Source organism: Prionailurus viverrinus, chromosome A3 (genome assembly GCF_022837055.1).
Source record: "Prionailurus viverrinus isolate Anna chromosome A3, UM_Priviv_1.0, whole genome shotgun sequence".
Lineage (NCBI taxonomy): Eukaryota > Metazoa > Chordata > Mammalia > Carnivora > Felidae > Prionailurus > Prionailurus viverrinus.
Genome location: NC_062563.1, coordinates 61,680,725 through 61,701,385, shown reverse-complemented (window position 1 = coordinate 61,701,385; position 20,661 = coordinate 61,680,725). Strand labels below are relative to the sequence as shown.

The window sequence follows — 20,661 nt, the reverse complement described above, 5'->3', positions numbered from 1 at the left end:
CTCACATCCCAGCCAGAGCCCCATTTCCATCCCCTCTCCTAAGCACCCCTGGGATGGGAGGATGGGGACTCACAGTGAGTGGCTGTGAGAGGGGTTTCTGTGTATGCTGCACCAGGGTCTGGGACAGATGGAGTTCTGTAATCTTTTAGGCACATTTGTAACAAATGTGTGTGGTTCCTGCTAATGAAATGTATTTAAACATGTCACCAACACAGCAGAGATGACCGTATGCTTGGGAGGAGGGAAGTGGCTTAGAATATAGATGTGCACAAATAATGCTTGAGAGAATCCATGTTGTTAGCTTCAAGGCAGTTATGTTCATGCTGGAAGGAAGTGTCATTCACTAATGGTGTTCCCGTATGACCTCCGAAGGTTTGGTGATACGTCTTTACAAGAAGTTATCAATGTGGAAAGTTTGGTGCGGTTAAATTCCTACTTCGAGCAGTTTAAGGAAGTTTTGCCTGAAGATTGTAAGTATTTCTTCACTCACGGTAGGTTTCTTTTTCACCTGCTGTCTGTCTTGTGTCACCCTGGGTGTTTGAGCCTTTCCTGCCCACCAACCATCTGGATGCTGCCTCCATGTGCACGACTCCTCCTTGGCTTCCCTGTCCCTCTGGAAGCCTGTTCATCTGCTCAGACTTTGCGTGGTGTGAGTCCCCACCCAGAGAAGCTTCCCTCAGGCCACTGCCCTTGCTGATTCTTCTCTGGCCTGCCCGTTCTAACGCGAGGCTTTGTCACACGCTGTCCCAGTCCCTGGCGTGCATTGATGCCGTGGTGCATGTTGTGCTCCTACTGGTAGGGCAGATGGGATCGCAGAGGCAGGGCCCCCACTCGGCCCCGCACTGGTGTGAACTCCCCCTGCACCTGCATCTATATAGCACATAGAGTAAGATGCTGGGTAGACACTTATTGCCGTAGGGGGCGAGAGGACCCCTGTCTGGGTGTCCCTGGAGGCAGTGGAGAGTGACAGTAGCCATCACAGCTGACAGCCCTCTCTGTGCTGCTGGACTCAGGCAAGAACCCAGGGTTAAGCACACTATGTGTACGTGGGGAACTGTCTCCTGATGTCAACCCCGGTACATGTTTACTGAGCACCTGCCCCATATGAAGCACCACGGGACCCAGTGATGAAAGAGACTGGACCCTGCCTGGATAGGAATAGGCTCTGCCTGTCTGTGCTGGCACTGTCCCAGCCAGTAGGGGGGCACCCCCAGGTGAAGGAGGCAGACTCCAACCCTGGGTAACACCAGTGTCCTCTAAAGGGGACTGCCAAGAAGGGAAGACGTGAAAAGGCTTCATTTGCATTCCCGGATCACTGATGTGCCGGGGCGCTGTGCTGTGCTTTGCACACATTTCCGCACTGACTCCCCATGATAGCACAATGAGGTAGGTGTTAGTTTTGGTCGCAGGGAAGGGTTAGCCTGGCTCTGAGGCTTGGCGCTTAGTGGGCGAAGGTGTCCTGTTAGGAGATGCTGTGTTACAAGGGACCGGGCTGGGGAGTTGACTTCAGGGATTCGTCTCAAATCAGCTAGAGTGTGCTGATTGACTTGGAGGAGGGGTGCAGACCACCGGTGCAGTGTTTTCTCCCAGTGGAGGTGGCTTGGGAAGAAAAGGTTCAACAGACAGGCCAGAGAGAGAGTCCTTGGAATCAGGAGAGAAGCAGTGTTAACCTGGGCGCTGAAGGTGGGTGAGAGAAGGAGTGCCTGCTGACTTCTGAGGCTCATTCAGTGTGGTGAGGGCTGCAGCCAGAGCAAGTAAATGACTAAATGGTACTACCTCGATGGTCCACTCTTCCCAGAGATCAGCAGAGATGTGAGATGGGCAGTGAGGGAAGGAGCTAGAGAAATACTGGCTGCAAGATGCAGGAGCAGCTCAGGACTATAGATTGGGGTTCTGCAGGGGTGGCAGTGTTGCCATCAGGAAGGGGAAGAGAGCGGGCTGCTGTGGACAGGAGGAGATAAAGGATGCTTACATCAGGCAGCATCAGTGTCCCCAGGTAACTACAGAAGTGCCAGCCCTGACTGTATGCTGGATTCACCAGGGAGGCTAGACAGTCCTGATGCCTGATTGGTGGGCATCAGACGTTCCAGAAACTGCCCAGGTGACCAGGGTTGACAGCCGTAAGTCAAAGGATCCCCTGAGGCTTCAGCTGAAGGTCACCAATACCTGGGCCTTCGAAAACCCCCAGGTAGTGAGGCGTCCTCATGTGCTTCAGCAGTGATCATAGTTGAAAGTTACAGATTTGTCAAATCCTTCCCAGGCCATCTACATACTTTACATGGATTAGCTAACGTGATCCTCACAGCAGCCTTGGCAGGTGGGCCTGATTCCACACCATTTGACATTTGAGGATACCAAGGCAGAGGGTGAGTCCCCTCTGCCCATATGGTGAATGGTGGATGGTGAATCCAGCCCAGGCTGGAGCCCATATTCCAACTGCTGCAGGGGTCAGAGACAGTGCAGCCACCCAAGCTTGGACCAGAGGGACAGAGGCCATGCAGAGGATAGAGTGGGCACAGTGAGCCATGCGGTCAGGAAGTGGGAGTTCTGTGCTCAGCATCTTGGAGGATGGCCTGCTTCCAGTGATGTGAGACCCCAGGAGATGTGCACGTAGGCTGGTGATGAAAGTCAAGGAAGGGTGTGGCCTATAGGACAAAAGCAGCCCAGGTGTGGGCCTCTCCAGGGTGGGCCAGTAGCACTGAACCGTGATCTAGGATGCTGGGGAACAGCAACCCAGTGTGCCTTCAGCCCCAGGAGAATCGGGGCTCTGTGAGGCTGAGGAAGTGGAGCCCAACCAGTGAATACCTCCTAAGTCTGCTCAGTTCATCAGTGGACAGATGTGCTCTGAGTGGGGCCGTGGGGGCCTGGGGAAGAAGCTGCGGCCAATTTTAGGAAATAACATGCCGTGTCTCCTCCAGGAGACAAGCTTGCCTCCTCTGGCCTCCCACAGCCTCCGTCACAGACTGAGCCCCTCACAGCAGGAGCCCTCTTTCCATATCTGTTTCTGCCCCAGTCTCCTGATCATCATGGTGTTGGGCACATACCAGGTGCATGAAGTTATTAGCATAAGATCCTTGGTGCACCAGGGTGAGCTTGTGTGGTAGAAACTCTATGTGCAGCTGGATCTCAAAATTCCATGTGTTTGGTTTTAATTTGGGAATTCAAGCACCATGGCTGTTTTCCTTAGATAAGATCTTGAGGCTCTTCTCTTTTTCTCTGATGATCCTGGTGTTTGAAAATCCCAGGTTTCTTAGGTGAGGTGATCGGACTGATTTTCCACTTCAAGTGGTCCTGGTAGGGCTGGAGACTGTCATGGTGGCAGAGGGAGGCTGTCAGAGTGGGTCACTCCAGAGTGGACATTCGGAGTGGATGTTCCCTAGGGCTTGCCAAGCCCACTCAGTGGTCGAGACCCACTGTCCTAAGTATCCTCTCCCTGTGGGGGCACTGAAGACCAGATGGATCATCTTACTCCCTCCCACCCTGGATGACCCCATGTCTGTGCTCCAGCCTCACTGACAAGCTAAAAGAAGACGTGTGTTTGCGCTTTGCAGGTGGGCCTGAAATGGCCTTGAAAGTTATTTAAGTGTTCTCCATGCCAGCAGCCAGGACCAATCCCTAAGCACACCCCCCCCTTCTTGTTTAAGTCACACTACACTGTCAGCTTGGCCAGGAGCTCATGCCACAATGGCTCCCTTGGGCCACAGTTCTGGGTGCAGTGCTGGCTCTCATGGACTCCTCCTGTCTTGCAGGCCTACCTCGATCTCGGAGCCAGACCTGCCTCCCAGAGCTGCTGCGATTTCTGGGCCAGAACGTACATGCCAGGAAGAATAAGAATGTCGACATTCTCTGGCAAGCTGCTGAGGTAGTAACCTCGTTATAGTGAGGGGAAGAATGTTATTGTCGCCCTTGTTGCCAAAAATAATTATATTAATAAATAAAAATCTCAGCCAGGAGTGGAGAGAGCAAATTTCTCCATATGGACACAAAAGAAAGTCACTGAATATGTCCAAAACTCTGAGAGACACTGAAAGTTTCCTGTGAGTTCATTACTTTAGGGCTGCCTGAATTCTGATAAGCTTGACACACACTCTCTCCCCTGAGACATTTAATAACCAAGCTGGTGACAGTTCTCACCTTCAGAAGCCTCGGCGATCGATAACCAGCTAAAACTCACTGCCGACTGCATCTTTTAATAGGCTCAAAAGTAGACCATAGTGACCTTGGCAGTCTCTTTTCACACAGTATTTTTTGTACATTGCAGTTTGGATCTCCTCTTTTCCTAAGCACTTAGACTTCTGGTATATTCTCATAAAAGTAATTGTGTAGTTTCATAGCTAGCCTTTCACTCTCCCCTGTTAAAGAGGCACTGGGGCCTGCACGCGAACACTCAGGAGCACGAGTGATCCCCAGAGGGCATTCCAGCTCCCAGCCTGGCCTGAGCACAGGGGAGGGATGGACACACACCCCTCTGCTCCTGGAGGAGGAGTAGACACCACACTGCTCACTCACACCCAGTTACCCCCCAGTTCACAGATCCCAAGTAGCAGGAGGGCTGTCCCCTGCTGCCAGTGGCTTTCCAGAGCAGCCCATTCCAGCGCTTTCCTGTTCTCCTCATTGGGAACGGTCTCTTCCACTGCAGCAGACAGTCTCAGCTGGTCATGCCGGTTGCCGGCTGTTTGGTAGACCCTGTGTTTTCGAACCTGTCTTCATGGAGCCCTCTCTTTGAACATGCCCCACTCTGTGCCTTTGTTAGTAGCTGTGGCCACTGATGCCTTTCTGTTGAATGCAGCTGTGAAGAGTGGACGCTCCCCTCTGTATATTAATCTGTTCATTGAGCCTTTCAAGTGCCCCAGCTGGGAAGACTCTGTTCATGACAACTGTGGGCTGGGGAGCTCCCCTTTCTGGGCCAGACTGCCCGTGGAATCTTTTCACAACAGAACACATTTTGAGGCACTGAGTGACAGGAAGACAAGATATGTTTCAAATATCCTCCTGGTTCTGGGGCCTCATCTGCCCTTGCTTGCTCAGGCTGGGCCCAGCAAATAGGGTGTAGGGTGGGCTCCTGGGTGCTGGGGCGCCTCCGCAGCAGGCTCCTTTAAGGCAGAGGAGCCCCTTACTTTCTTTTAGTATGTTTTAGGGGGCTGCCCCTTGGCTGGCTGTGACAAGCCTGTTACACAGGTATCTTTGCAAGACTTCAGACACAGAGCAAGCCTTTTCTCACATGACACACAGGCCAGGGGGTGACAGCGGCACCCACAGTGGCACAGGGCAGGCACCCCCCTGGTTCACTCTCCTTAGAACAAGCATGCAGATGGCTTTACATCTGACAGTGGGTGCTGAGACTGGTACATACCCTGTTTGGGAACTGGGGTTCTGTTTTCCTCTCTCTAGACCATAGAAAAGTCATTAGCTATGGCAATGATCCACCATCCTCTGTAACCAGGTCCCAAAAGCAGCCCATGCAGTCCCATAGTTTTTGTTCCCAGCAGAGGTTCAATGTACAGATTCAGAGGTGGAAAAGTCTCAGTGGCCCTTGGACACATCACTTCTTATATTTTCCAACTGGGGAGAACAGATATTTGTGCAATGCCAAGTCACTATGGCCAATTTGGCCAGAGCTGCCCTCCTTTTCTAGGTCTTATTTATTTTCACTTCTGTGTATAATAAGAGGTCCCTGGCTAAACAGTTAGGATATCATTGGTCAGGTCTAGGCCCTCATTTTGTGGATGGGGAGACCAGCCAGAGCTCTCAAACTGGCTGATGGCCCCCTAGAGACTGGAACCTGGTGCTACAGATCGCCCTGTTGGGCAAGAATGCACCTTTGGTCACCCCTGCCTGCCTTCTGGAGTTTCATTTTAGTTATGGATGCACCATTTATGAATGTAAGTGCTTACTACACATTTCTGGTTCATGAACTCTGCAGTCTGTAGAATTTAGTGAGCAGGTGTACATTCACCCTCACCTCGTCAGTTACGGTTTTATGCATTGGGATTATATCACTCTTCAGCAAGCTTAGGGGATGCTTAGGGTCTTTTTTTTTCCCCCTTAAAAATTTTTTGTCTAGGGGCGCCTGGGTGGCGCAGTCGGTTAAGCGTCCGACTTCAGCCAGGTCACGATCTTGCGGTCCATGAGTTTGAGCCCCGCGTCGGGCTCTGGGCTGATGGCTCAGAGCCTGGAGCCTGTTTCCGATTCTGTGTCTCCCTCTCTCTCTGCCCTTCCCCCGTTCATGCTCTGTCTCTCTCTGTCCCAAAAATAAATAAACGTTGAAAAAAAAAATTAAAAAAAAAATTTTTTGTCTATTCTCAAAAGAAGGCTGTTTTCCTCCAGATGGCCTTGGCTGAACTCGTTTCGGCATCTTCTCTTTTGTCTTTCTCTAGACACAGTGCTTAGGACCATACTGTGTTCTCTACCTAGAGGCATTCCTGACAGTGGCTACATGTTCTTGGCTTTGAGAAGCAGGTGTGGTGCTGTCTCCAGGGCAGTCTGCAGTGGCTCTGATATTTCTCTGGAGTGTGACAGGTTTTTGGAGCCCACTGTCATCTAGCGTTGATTTTTCACTAACTGCCAGTATTGTCGTAGAGGTGCAGTACCTGGTACAGGTCCACAGCCCCTTACCTGAAGCTCTTGTGAGTAGATGTTTTGTAATTCACAGTTTCTGTATTTTAGAAATGTGATATGGTATACAGTTGTGCACATATGTGTAATACAGTGGCACATCCCCTTTGGTTAATGTGGTACATATATATGATTGAACGTAACCGGGAGAATCTGGGGCAGTGCTCTGGAACTAAACTCGTTAATATTGCTTTATTGTAAAGTGTGAATATTTATACAAAATGGGTTAAATGAAGATTATAAATAGTCTCACATTGGCTCAGATATGGTCATGCTGCCAAATGAAGTTGCTGTAAACTTAATTTTTTTTTAATTTTAGGGCTTTCAGCATTTGGGGAATGTGTACCTAGAATTGTATTTAGTGGTTCAAAGAAAATGCCCCCAAAAGCCCTTCTTGTGGAAAAAAAAGGTGCCCTGGGGCAGCCTTTTTTCAGCTAGGAGGCTGCCCCACCGTGAGCCGCCGACTTGTGAAGGGAGAAGCGCACTGACACCTAACCCCATGCTTGGCCCTGAGTGAGGCAGAGGATGGCCTGTGGGGCCTGCTGGTCAGGAGGTGGCAAAGGGGAAGCTCTTCTGAGCTCTTCCCGTCTATGTGGGGGGCATGAAGAGAGTAGAGACAATGGGTCTATGCTATGCCTTCCAGAAAGCCCTGGAGACTTGGCCAGAGGCTGGGCATCCTGTGAGCTGCTCTGACCTCCTGGGTTGGTCTTTGCTGCCCTGCTCTGCTAAGGGCCTGCAGCAAAGTCCTGAATGTGACGAAATGGCCTGGGCACAGTTTGGAAGAGGACAGCTGGTAAGGTCAGTGAACAGACAGTGATGCCCCAGAAAACAAGGGAGTCTGGGCCTTGAAGGAGTGGCCTGGGGGTTAGGGAGTCACACGAGGGACTGCCAGGGATGAGAGGAGGTCCCATGGGCAGTGACTTCATTTCTGCTGCTAGCTCTGGCAGGACATAGAGTCAGGGAGCAGAAGCAGAGGGAACGCTGACCCTGGGAGTTGGCATTGCCACACGCTGCTGTTGGCCATCCGAAGCCTGTGTCCCGCGCGAAGCATGTTTATATTCTGCAGAGTCTCCCTCTGAGCACAGCTTGTGTTCCTCTTGGCAGATCTGCCGCCGCCTTAACGGGGTCCGGTTCACCAGCTGCAAGAGCGCCAAGGACCGCACGGCCATGTCGGTGACGCTGGAGCAGTGCCTGATCCTGCAGCACGAGCACGGCATGGCCCCGCAGGTGTTCACCCAGGCCCTGGAGTGCATGCGCAGGTGAGTCCCGCTGCCCAGGCCGCCCGCCCCGCCTGCCCTGGGCTCCGTGTAAACTGCAGATGAGCCGGCCCTGCCAGGGCTCCCCCTGCCCAAGTCCCCTTGACTCCACCTGGCATGCTCTAGTTTGACTTTGGAAAATTCACTGATGTCTGCCAAGTCAAACTGTTGGCACTTTCAAATTGAGACCGTGTTCTCTCCTAAGTCCAGGGGGACGAGAGAGCTAGCAGTCTCTGTGAGCAGGACTGCTCTGAAGTCAGATGACCTCGGGGCAAGCTTAGGTGTCAGGAGGTTGCCGAGGGGACTCACGTGCAGCCGTGTGGAAGTCCTTTGGCACACGGCTCCCCCTGCCTCGCCCCCGCCTTGCTGCGGCTGGAAATTAGGGCCAGAGCTTCCTCAGCAGGCATCTGCTGTTTCCACCGTGCACATATCTATCCCTTTTCAAACTTGAGTGAAGAAAATGCGTCTGCAGGTTGCACCGGTTTGCTCCGCTTCTTCTCTAGCCATCGACACAATTTGCTTTTCTTAGCAAAGTGTCAAATGAGTGTTTTATGGTAACGGCAGCAGCCCCCACTTGTCCGTGTGCCGTGGCGACCTCACCCTAATGATGTTCTGATTCTGAGGCAGCAGGCGTGTTTGCAGAATGAAACCCGGGACTAAAAACTGTCTACTGTTGATCGATGCCTTGTTTCAAGCACTGCTGGGGAGCACCTTACCTCACATACCAAAAGAAAGGATAAGAAACCTGGTTTTCCCGTCTCCTTCAATGTAGCCACCAATGCTGTCCAAGTCTCGTTCCCAACGGTCACTCCTACTGAATGTTCTGTATCGTTTGTCCTCTCACCAAATTCTTTAAAGCGTTCAATTCTCTTATCCTTTCTGTATGTTTCTGCTGTTTGACCTTCTCACAATAATGCACAAAAGTGATGCCTGAGCTCCTGCCTCTTGATAATCGCATTTTGTAGAAATGGAATTGTGTTTTCCCTGTTTTGTCTTCCCCCAGTCCAACAGACCTCTTTGTTTCCTTGGGGCTTCTATTCACACGTGTGTAGAAAGTTCATCACCTTCCCTGCGCTGGGCCTCAGGGAAGCAGTGGAGACTCTTGAGACCCCTGCTTGGGCACCCTTGGCTAAGGACCTGTCCTCATGGCCTGCCCTTCAGGCTCAGCATCCTTGATGCCATGGGGGTGGCGGGGCCTGGGATTCCAGCCACATCTGCACCCTCTTCACTGCCAGGTGGTGGGAGGGACCTCTCTGGTGAGATGCAGACCTCCACCAGAGAAGAAACATGAAAAATAGAAGGGAGATACTTGTGGTTGTCAGAGCAAAGATGAGGATCAGGTCCACTTAGTAGACAGGCCCTGAGTCACGTGTACAGTTGATGTGTAGACATCTATCCAGTCTCGGCCTCTGGAACAGATTTGATGAAAATAATTCATTCTGACCATATCTGAGCACAAAGGTCTCAGGAGACCAGGGAGAACGGGGCTCTTTGAAAGACACAGGAGCTGCCACATCTGCTGACCTGTAGCCCACCATGGGGCTGCGTGGGCAGTACCCACATGTGCACAGATCACCTGTTGTGGTTTTCAGTGCACACAGCAAACTTTTATAACTTTTATCACATAGAAATGGGTACCCCTTGTAGCAAAATTTAAAAATACGGATAAGCCCCTACACCAGTTGTTCTCACACTGCCCCCCCAAAATTCTCCATATTCCTACTATTAACAAGAAACGGTGCTAACATCTGATGCTGACTCTTTCAGACATAGTCACATACATACACATACATGCAGGTGTGAGTGTGGTTAATGCACACGTTGGTTAATCAAGTCCCTAAATAGTGAACAAAACACATGTGTGCACCAACAAATGCAATTATATTTGTAGTTATGCCTGTTGTTTTAGCCTACTTTTTTCATTTAACTGCTTGTGAGCACTTTCTCAGGTTAACAAATAGAGACCTTGCCATTTTCATTACATCATAATTATCCAGTTTGCTGTCATGGAATATTTAAGCTATATGTGGTTTTCAGCACCTTAAGGGTGTGGCGAATAGCCTTATGTACGCACCTGTTCACATTTGCCGCATTGATCCCTCATGTTAGAAAGTATACACCTTTGTGGGGCTTTTAATACAAATTGCCACACTCCCACCCGCTGTCCCGAATGCCTGCTCGTCCACCCTCTGGGTGTTGTCATACCTGTCACTCGTCCGGGCGCTTCTGACTCTGAAGTTGGTGTTGCTTTCCTGTATGCCAGGTGGGGACCCTGCGTCCCGAGTAGGGAAGGACCTTCCTCCCTGGGCCTCCCTCTGCCTCTCTAAAGCCCCTACTCAGCTCCAATTATAGAAGTCTTTTAAAGATTCCTATTTATGTTTTTCTGAATATTCTAAAATCTCTGTAGTAATGATGTATTACCTTATAATCATGTAAGATACTATTACATAAGAACCAAGGTTGGTCCCAGCCGCCTGCACCCTGGGACCCTCAGGACCCAGTAGCCCCAACAGCCTGGACGCCATGCTCACTGCCACCTGTCTGCCTGACCACACTGCAGCTCAGGCTGTCACCGCATGTGGTTGTTTTTAGGTGATTTTTTGGATTATCCCCTGTGGGGAAGGCATGAGTCTATTTGTAGACAGCAAGCCTGAGGTGGCCAGGTCGCTAGCCAGTAGTTCTGGCTGCAGTGTGGCCAGAACCTGTGGCTCAGCCAGGGGCTGGAAGGAGGCAGCAGTAAATACTGGCCATGTCTTGAGTGGAGGAATGCATTTTGGTTCTCTTGCTTTCTCGCTTGCATCTTACCAGATGGAAGAGTAGAGCATGCAGGCAAGGGTGCAGGGTGGGGAGAGGGGGTGGAGTCAAGGGGCAGAGCTGACACTCGGGCTGTATTTCTCCCAGAGGTCCAGGGTGAGCAGTGGCCAGTGCTGTGCTAGCAAATGTTTAACAACCAGCTCCCTCCCCCCCCCACCAAAAAAAATAGTGTTTGCCAATTTCTGTGGCATAAATCCTCCCGCTGGGGCTGATTTCAAGCTACCAGTGTGATACCATGGAACATGATGCTGGGAAGAGATTCGTACACTCGGCTCTTGTGAGCCACTGCCAGCTCACCGCCCATGGTGCCCCTCTGTCCCCAATCCGGAGGCTGAAACTCACAGAGCAGGCCTTCTTAAGTAGCCACAGTGACACTCCCCCACCCCCGAGACTGCCCTGGCTGCGAATGTGACAGTCAGTCAGTGCTCACATTGGAAAGAAGCTCCAGTCAGAATGGCACATCCCAGCAGGGCCGTTCTAGGGCTTCCAGGTTCTTCTGGGAAAGCCCGGGAGGTCTCTGTTTGAGGAAAGACCACATGCTCCTCATCTCTGGGTGGATCCTCTCTGGCCACCTGCTGTGTCCCAGCGTCTCCGCTTCTGTGTCGCTGTTGCCACTTTGGTGGACAGTCATAGAGGATGTGGTTCCAAAACCATTGCACCTCAGTGTATTTTTTCTGTGACAACCTAAAGGGAGAGAAAACCCAAAACTTCCAATGTGAGCTCGGGTGGATTCCATTCTCGGGGATCACCCCGTAGAGCAGTAACTCGGACAGTCGGGGACACCAGCAGCTCATGCCCTGCCACTGCTTAGCCTGACAGCCAGGATGAGTCTGAGGAGGGCTCTGCCTTTGACTGATATTTGAGGTAAATGGTCATTGTTCGGATGGTCCATCAAGAGACAGCTCTGGCAGTCAGTGGCACCGCCCCCTGCTCAGGCATCTGTGAGAAGGTCAACCCCCCTCCCCCAATGGTTCTTCATGTTCAGCTTGCGTTTTGGAACCCATGTCTTGGCAGCATGTGAGAGCATGGCAGGGCAGCATGGAGTCGTGCTTGGCCGGCCGAGAGAGGGCGAACATGGAAAACCATTTAGTCAACCTACATGTGTTTGTTTTTGGTAGACGACAGTATTTTTTTCTTATTTTCACTTCTCTTTCTCTCCTTTCTCCTTGTGACTGTGCTGGTTTTGTTTTGGTATTCCTTCCACACCCTTTTCTGCACATCATCTTTCCTTTCTGTTGTGGCTTCATCCCATTTTTTTTTTTTTAATCTTACCGTTTGGTTCTCCTCTTTTTTCCATACTTTTGATAAAATCCATTGCATGTATCTCTCTTTTTTTTTTTTTAATTTCCTTTGCCTTTTTCTTTTCCTTTCTCCCAAACTTTTTCCTTTTCACAGCATTGGAACACGGGAGGTAGTCACCCAGAAGAACTTGAGCGGCCTGGTGCCCATCCGAGACTTAAGACTAGACCCCAGCCTCCTCTGTTCCATCCCTTTGTTAGCCTTGAGCCCCAATTTACTGATTGTGTGGCTCTTCCTGAGCATAGCATACCTGGTGACCAAATTACGTTGCAAATGAGTATCATTACGAAAAATCAGTAATAAGTCACAAGAAAAACAAAAGTGCCAGAATATGTCCAGCCACCTGTGTACCTAACTGGACAGAAGGAATGTGTCAAAGCGTGGTCTGCCAAGAAATATCTCATGCCTTACAGTTTGATGTTTTGTTGTTCTGAACTGTAAATACCTGCCAAATTATTTCACCAAGAGGACTTGTTCATTTAACTTCCGTAGAGTTTTCAGTGCTTGTAACACATTCTTACAGGGCCCTGTCACTGCATTGTTTAGCTGGCCTGGAATTACTTGTACCAAATCTCTCACCTTCTGATGTAAAGCTATTTATTACCTGTATATCTCATGTGCCATGTTTCTGAGAGAAGCGAATTCTGTCTGGAAAGAATTTGTATATTTGATACTATTCTTGAATGTACTGCTAAACTTTCCTTTCCTTTTAAAGAGAAACGAAAAGGATAGATGCTTTATAACTGGCTCTTCAAGATAAACCTATTTAATAGGACATGTACTTTCTGCTTTCATTTCAAAGCGTAGTCCCTGAACTCAGAGTAGCAAACACTTTGCAGAATCGTTCCATTCCTTGCTTGTGTTCATGATTTCCAGTCCAAGACGACACAAAGCTCTGACTGTAGTAGCACATTGTACCAAATCGGGCACATCCAAGTAATGCTGCATGTGACTTTACATTTACTCTTTTAAATCTCTAAGGATCGCTAAACTGACTCCAGGAATGAACGCATACAGAAACAAAAGGCTGTTCAAATGATAGACATTTATTTTTCTTGAAGCAGGATTTTTACATTTAAAACATTGCATCTTTAGTTACAGATTAAAGTCCAGACATCTTTTTCTTAGAAAGCAAATGTGATTCATAATAATAAGCAAAAATCAAAGGAAAAATGACCCATAAAATGAGGCCTAACCTTTGAGCATTTGTGACAGATGGAACTGTGAGAAAGAAGGAGTTGCTTTGGTTTCTGCTATTAGCGCTCTCTTGGTGTAACATGGCAATGTCCAGAAAATGGGATGGTTGGTAAGCCTAACTTTTACATTCGCCGGAAGGGTAGTTGAACATCTGTAAAAGTAATAGATTAAATTAAGGGGAATTCCACAGATTTTCTATAAGAAATACTCAGTGGCTTCTCTGTTTTCTAGTTCAAATTATGTCATACTTCTGTTTTTGACCGCCAGCCGGTTCCCCATACACTGTATTTTATGAAAGTGGATTTCTTTTTACCAGTCTAGAAACACTGGAGTGAATTGAGAGAAGCTGTTTTTCCCAAAACTTTTTACTCATTTGTGCCCACAAACCCAGTTTACCACAAAATCTGGCCTCTCTAGACCCTCCCCAAGATGTCCAGAACTTACCCTAGGACTCCTCTGGTTTGCCATCAGTTCTGAGTCTACTAATTGTAGAAACAGTTAGCATGACAAATGATAGATTCAGACTTTAAATTCTAAGATAGAAGACTGTCCTTCTCGCACCTCTGGGAGGCCCTTCTTCCCCAGACCCCCTGAGCACTGCTGGAGCCTCAGGGCAGGGCTCCTGCCTGTAGGTGGAGCCAGTCTTTTCACAGGTACAGTGTGGCCACTCTGTCTTTTCCAGAACAACTGAGGTGACCATTCCATGGCATAGCTCCTGACATCCTTCACTAGGGAGTCTCTCCGTATGCCAACACAACACTGGTCACTGTCTAACCTGTGATTCTTTGAGAGGTGTGTTCACCTCCTGCCTCCTTCAAATTGAGGCATGTGCATCAGTGCTCCGAGGCCATTTTATTTACACTATATGAATGGGAGAAAGCAGAGTCTGCAGGCCCTTTCAGCTCCCATTCCAGGCTTCCCAGTCCTGCTCTGGCTCAAGTGCTCCTGATACCCCACGGTGGTGACACGTGCTTGTGCCCACCTCCAGGCCTGGCAGAGATTGCGCCCAGGTGAGGGAGGCCCTTCTGATTACAGAGTGTCCTCTCCGCTTCCCAGGCCCATGGGTGTTCCTGTGCCAATCCCCAGAGCCCCCTTCCAGGAACCCCCACCCAGCAAGGGGAGGCCGTGGCCTCTGAGGGGGCCTTGTGGACAGCCCGGCCTGCTCCTCGCTGCCATGGCGCCAGCCAGGCCTTCCTGCCTCATGTAGAATCGGCTGCTAAGTTGACAGAGAAATAAGTTGGACAGGGTTCTTTGTCTCTTCAGGGGCTGAGTCAAAAGGCAGTACATTCTACCTGTATGCTTGTGAGGGTACCACAAGAAAGGACACCAGGAGGTCAGCCTAGGCTGTGAATTGTTGTTGTTGTTTTTCTTCAGAACATCTGAGGAAAGAGACTCTGTATTGCTCACCTTTTGTGTGCTGAGTTTTAGTATCACTAAGGCTTTTTACTTACGAAGTCAGACTAAATACATACGTCTTTTCTGCTTTAGTGAGAAATAGGCTGGATGAAACAAACATGGGAAGATGATTCAAGAAAGGGGAGTCTGGTACTTGATGATGATGGTTTTCAGGCTGCCGCTGAGGTGATACTGGCTCTGGACGGGACATGGTCAGTGGCTGCCAACACTAGATATTCAGGATCACCAAGACCCTAGTGTGTTCAGATGGGTTCTAAAGTGGAAGATCCACACCAGAAAGGGAAAACCAGAGGACTCCCTAGAACCAGTTGTCATTTGGGTTTCCATTCTAATTTCTCATTCAAAAAATGGATGTCCTTGAAATAATTTACCTATAGAATAAAAACAATCGTGGAGCTTTGAAATAATTAAATCCCTCTTTCTAAACTCTACCCAAGACCTTCTCAAAGTGTGCTGTTGACAACTAAAAACTTGCAGCCGATGTGATCTATAGAAGTGTTCTACCTTGGGGCGCCTGGGTGGCGCAGTCGGTTAAGCGTCCGACTTCAGCCAGGTCACGATCTCGCGGTTCGTGAGTTCGAGCCCCGCGTCAGGCTCTGGGCTGATGGCTCAGAGCCTGGAGCCTGTTTCTGATTCTGTGTCTCCCTCTCTCTCTGCCCCTGCCCCGTTCATGCTCTGTCTCTCTCTGTCCCAAAAATAAATAAACGTTGAAAAAAAAAATTAAAAAAAAAAAAAAAAAAAAAAAAGAAGTGTTCTACCTTAGGACAGTAGGCTGGCGGTGGGGAGCCTTCTCAGTGGGGAGTGCCAGTTAGCACGGCACGCCCTCTCCTCTCTGCACATAGCAGCCTCCAGCATTAGTGCCAGAGCTCATGCAAACATGTGATGACAGTGTCTACGTGCCATCAGCCTCACCCAGGCAGATTTGGTAAATTCAAAACATTTGAGAAAAGTGAATACGATGTGCTTTAGAAATTAAATTGCATTGAAAGTGTAATCTTGATTACAATTTCGTGTGTAACGAATTCAGCCAGTTAACCCGGTAATTAGCTTCCTTAACATATGTAAATAAAAGATAATGTCCGAGTGGACAAATTATTCTTCTTCCCTCCTCAAAGCAGTTCGGCATTTAATAGTGATAGGTGGTGTTTGAAAAGTGTGTGCATTTGTATATAAATAGAGAAGCCATATCTGAAATAGTTTGATAATGTGAGAGCTTCCAAAGATTAAGACTAACTGTGCATAGGAACTTATAGCTTCTGCTTTAAATGGAATTATATTTTTATCTGATTACTGGATGTTAGACAAACATGATCATTATTGATTCTAGGGCCTCCCTGCTCGTCTGGCCTAGGCTTTCAGCTCTGATGACACATGTCTCGCTGAGGGCTTGAGGCTCTGGTGACAAGGAAGCATAGCTGAGTTACTAAATTACTTAATAACAAATCAGGTGGATACTTTTCTAAAATACCTGAGCTTATCTTTTGAATAAAATTACTGTCTTACCAAAAATATTTTACATGTTCTTGATAATAAGACTGTCATTTTCACTTTAAAAGGCTTGAGCAGTTGCCACTGATATTTTTTTAAAATGCATGACATAATGGTCTTCATAAAATTTGAAATATTTTTTTTAAATCACTATTTCTTGGTAACTCCAAATTTTACATCTCATAAATGGGGATTTTTGTACTGAATTTGATAACTAGTTGACTTAATTACTAGTCTTCGAATAACACAAAAATGTAAAGTTATACTGTGCGTATAGGAAGCCGTTTATATTTAGAATTGCTTTTGCCTGTTAATTTGGTGTCTACAGCAGACCATTTCCCAAAGAACTCCCCTGATGCTCTCATTTGGGAATGAATGATGTCTCATTTGGGCCTGCCTGATGTCTCATCCTCCTGTTCAGCATTTGCTCTGCCCACTGGGTTGCCATGACAACCCTCCATCCAGTACAGCTGGGGATGATGCTGGTAGCCAGTTCTCTAGGGAAGGGCACCTGGCTCTGCGGCATCCCTGTGAGAGGTGACCACAATGAGGACAGCCCGCCTAGAGAAGGTGACTGGCTGCCACGGGGAGATCTCAGTGGGATGACTCCTTCATGACATGTCTAGCCCTGATGGCTGTGCAGATCCCTCGTGCCACCACTGCATGAGCCCACTGATTGCTCTGTACCCAGGACAGCTGCCTCCTCAGTGGGGACGGCATGTTAGAGCAGCCTTCTCGGCCAGATGGCTTTGCTACATTCTGCAAGGAAAATGAGCATTTTCAATTTGAGGTGATTCATAGCTGTTGCTAATAAGAAAAACGCAGCTCTTTAAAAGCTTTGGTAAGAGTAGCAATATTTCTTTTTCCATTTAATTTGTGACATAACAGAACCTTTGAACTGCAAATTATGATAGAACCCTCAAATTACTGGACATGAAAACCATTACGTGAAAACCATTAACTTAAAACCACAAGTTTGCTTCTACTTAGATACAGTGCTGCCTCTGGAAATGCCAGGCTCACAGCCCCATACAGCATGTGTCCATCTCTGTGCTTCTTAGTTGCCTTCCTTGTTTAGAAGCCCGCCATCTTGCGTGCGTATTGTTGTAAATGAGTCCGGCACCCATTTGAATTAATCAACATTTTTTTTAATGCTATGAAAATAATCAATTCATTTCATTTTAGTTTAAGTCTTTTCCTTTTTCCTTTTTTACTGCTGTCATTTCTTGTGCTTGTTTTTTTCCCCAGTGAGGGTTGTCGAAGAGAAAATACAATGAAGAATGTTGGAAGTCGCAAATATGCGTTTAATTCCCTGCAGCTGAAGGCTTTCCCCAAGCATTACAGGCCTCCCGAAGGGACTTACGGAAAAGTTGAAACATGAACACACGGTTCCTCTAATTAGCTGTCACATACTAAATGTGGGTACCCTCTAGTGTCATATACGAATTCTTCAAGAAGACCTGAAGGATTGGTTTTTATTTTTGTGTTTTCAAACAAAATTCACTAAAAAGTCTATGGAGCATGTTTTTTTCCACTGGAATCAATAGGAGGTAATGTTTGGCTCGATAGCGTGGATAGTAATGACTGCCCATTTAAATAGCCTCAGCCATAACCACACAGATATCATCGATAGTTACCTGTATGAATCAAGCTAGATATGTCTGAAATGCTAAAAGACTTTTTAAAATGCCCACTTAGGCAGCTGCACACCTAATGTATTTTTCTACCGAGTAACTCAAAATTGAGCATTGAATTACAGTCTACTTTAAAAATTTTTGAATGTAAAACAGTAAATAATATATTAAAGAATTGGATCCTGGGCAGATCAGTAAATGTTGAATGTTAACTCAAGTTTTGGGGAAAGAAGGTAGCTCCAGCTTGAGCAGTGAGAGCAGTTGGTTCCGATAAATCGTCTTGTCTGTAGCATCACAGGTGAAATCAGAAGGTGAAGTAAAGGTTGCTAAATCAGTCCGAGGTAAGACTTCACTGGAAGGTAGTACCTGCACAGCGGCCCACGCGGGGGGCCCACCTCCACCCCCGCTGCGCTGTAGCACAGGGTGTGTGCTGGAGAAGGACGCCACTGGCCTGTTCTCCCCAGCTCCGTGGCTGGTCCTGCCCCCAGGGCTCGCCTCCCTTCCTCTCCTGGGTGTTGAATTCTGCCACTCCAGGACCCCGCACATGAGGTGTCTGCTGCCTTTTAGATAACAGTGGGGGATTTATGCGTGTAGGTGCTGGAAGCCTAAGTATTTTCAGAACAAATGTCCTTTTGTGGGTTTCCCAATTTATCGTCTTCTAGAAGACAATCCTGTTGGATTGTCTGATGAAAGTGTCTCTTAGGTTTGCAGTAGTTGTTACTGTCCTCTTTACCTTCTGTTATGTAAGATGACTATTGAGAAAGTTGAAATTATCTCCTACAGTGAGATTTTGAAAGGGATTAATGGGCCATAAACTTAGGAATTTCATAGAAAATTATGTCTGATCATCTATTATAAGATGATGATGATGAGTCTTATCTGCACATAGCAGAGATTTTTCTTAGTTTATGTGTTTATCAATTCTGTTTATCATAATTATGTTTACATGTTATTTAAAAGGCTGTAAAATATATGTGGCACATATCCATGATGCTGATCTTAATGATTTGTGAACCCTTAGGAAATCCCTAGGTCTAAAATTATAGATATTATTCTTGGGCTCCTTTAGAAATGCCAGTTGGAAACATGTGACAGACTTGGGTTGCTGAGGCACAGGCAGTGCCACCCACAGGCAGGGACACAGGGGTGGGCGCAGGTGAGGGACTGCATAACCTTCCAGACCCTTCCTATACAGTGTTCAGACAGAGCCTCTGCTCCTCCTGCCCATTGGACAGGTGTGAATGGATGTGGAGGACGCACCAGGAGCAATGGTCACAGCTCGCTGCCTCTCCCACAGCTGGCTCACTGTGGAGGGTGCAGGTAGAGACACTCCTATCCACCAAACCCGCTGCACAGGTGGCATCAGCTGGCATCACATCATCCTGCTGTGTCAGTCCCAACCCAAAGATGGTTTCCAGTATGGGTGATTTGGCCTCTCGCCTCTCCCCCATATCATTTAATTTGTAACTTTTCTAGTACCTACATATTTCCATCTTTTCTTATGTTAACATCACTACCTTTCAAAAATTCCCTTGTCTTTTTAAATTAAATGTCACCCATATTGTTTCCAGAATTTTTTTTTTTTTTTTTTTTTTTTTTTTTTTTGTCTGATGAGCATTAAGCACCTGCATTGGTCAAAAGGGAATAGAGCAAATGTCGAGGCATCCGTTAGCAATTTTGCATGTGGCACCTTTATGTGAATTATTTTTCGAACTTCAGCTTCATATTAAGGATCACCACAAAACTCGAAGACTTGGCTAACCGTGTAGAGAATGTTCAGGTTTCAGTGTTCTATGTGAGCGTCCCTGGGCCCCCGTGGGAGAGCAGCCTCTGGGCGGCATCACGCCCTTCTTTCGCTTGCCGCGAGAGGGCGCCCTTCGTGGTGGCCGGGGCTCCTCGAGTCCGGTAGGAGCGCTGAGTTTCCAGCTGCGCAAGGAGAGCCGTTGTACAGGTTACCATAAAACAGAGGTTCCGTCCAGTGTACCTTAGAAGGCCTCTCGTTTAAAGAGAAACGTTGAGACATGCTGAAACCCCGGGATGTGGCGTGGATTCTAAGTACCTGCAGCACAGTTGCCTTTGGTTTCCTTCAAAAATGTACAAATATTGTATAATACTGTTTTGTCCCTACACAATTGTTATTTGCCAAGCTTCGTGCATTAAAGTACTTTTATTTATTTGTTTTGGGTGGGCAGTAGTAATATATATGAACATATAGTTACTGTTTTATATATTCTGGGTTCATTCGAAGCCATGTATGCTGTAAATGTGCTAGTCTTTAGAATGACAAATAATAAATAACTGACAAGAACATTAAACTTGGCGTTGCCTCATTCATTCCGTTGTAACTGGGGACTAGTTTCATGGCCTCATCTGACTGGGCTGTCATTAGTGGGCATTGCATCGAGCGCTCAGGTGTTTGTAAGCATGAGATCATGACAGACTTCTGTTTTATAACCTTGTTTTCACTTAATTTGAAGCAGAGGGGCAATGGGCTGTGGGATTAAGAGCACGAACTTCAGCATTGGACAGATCAAGCTCCCGATCCTGCTCTGACACTCGCCGGCTGGTGACTCTGAACAAAGTGCTTGCCCTCTCTGAGCCTCCATTTTCTCATGTGCGAAGTGTGGACACAATTCATGAGGCAGTTGTGAGGTGCCTTGGCAGTAAGTGTTCATAACTGTTAGCTGTTTTTGTTGTTACCTTCCCACATCCATAAGTGTGGATTGCCTGGTCGTCTGGTGTGATTTGCTAAAATGTAGTTCCATTCGTGGTTTGATTGTTCATTATAACCAGGACTGCATCTTGTACCTTTACCCCTTTTTCTCTGCACATGTGTCAATGATTTCCCTTGGATGAATTCCTGGCAGTAGACATGTACAATTAAAGGATAATTTAAGATTTTAAACCTTTTTGAATTTTAATGTTACCGAAGTGCTCCCAGA

General features: G+C 47.7%; 1 protein-coding gene across 9 annotated transcripts in view; it reads left to right on the top strand.

The window, feature by feature from the left end:
* Positions 1-20,034, top strand: part of INPP4A (inositol polyphosphate-4-phosphatase type I A) — a 137,085-nt gene extending 117,051 nt beyond the window's left edge. For all 9 annotated transcript variants that reach the window (XM_047852219.1, XM_047852216.1, XM_047852218.1 and 6 more), the window contains 4 exons: positions 373-470; positions 3,750-3,862; positions 7,720-7,874; positions 17,334-20,034. In XM_047852219.1, the coding sequence (XP_047708175.1) occupies positions 373-470; positions 3,750-3,862; positions 7,720-7,874; positions 17,334-17,466 (499 nt within the window). In that variant the 3' untranslated portion in view covers positions 17,467-20,034. The remainder of the gene's footprint in view (positions 1-372; positions 471-3,749; positions 3,863-7,719; positions 7,875-17,333) is intronic.
* Positions 20,035-20,661: the final 627 nt, after the last annotated feature.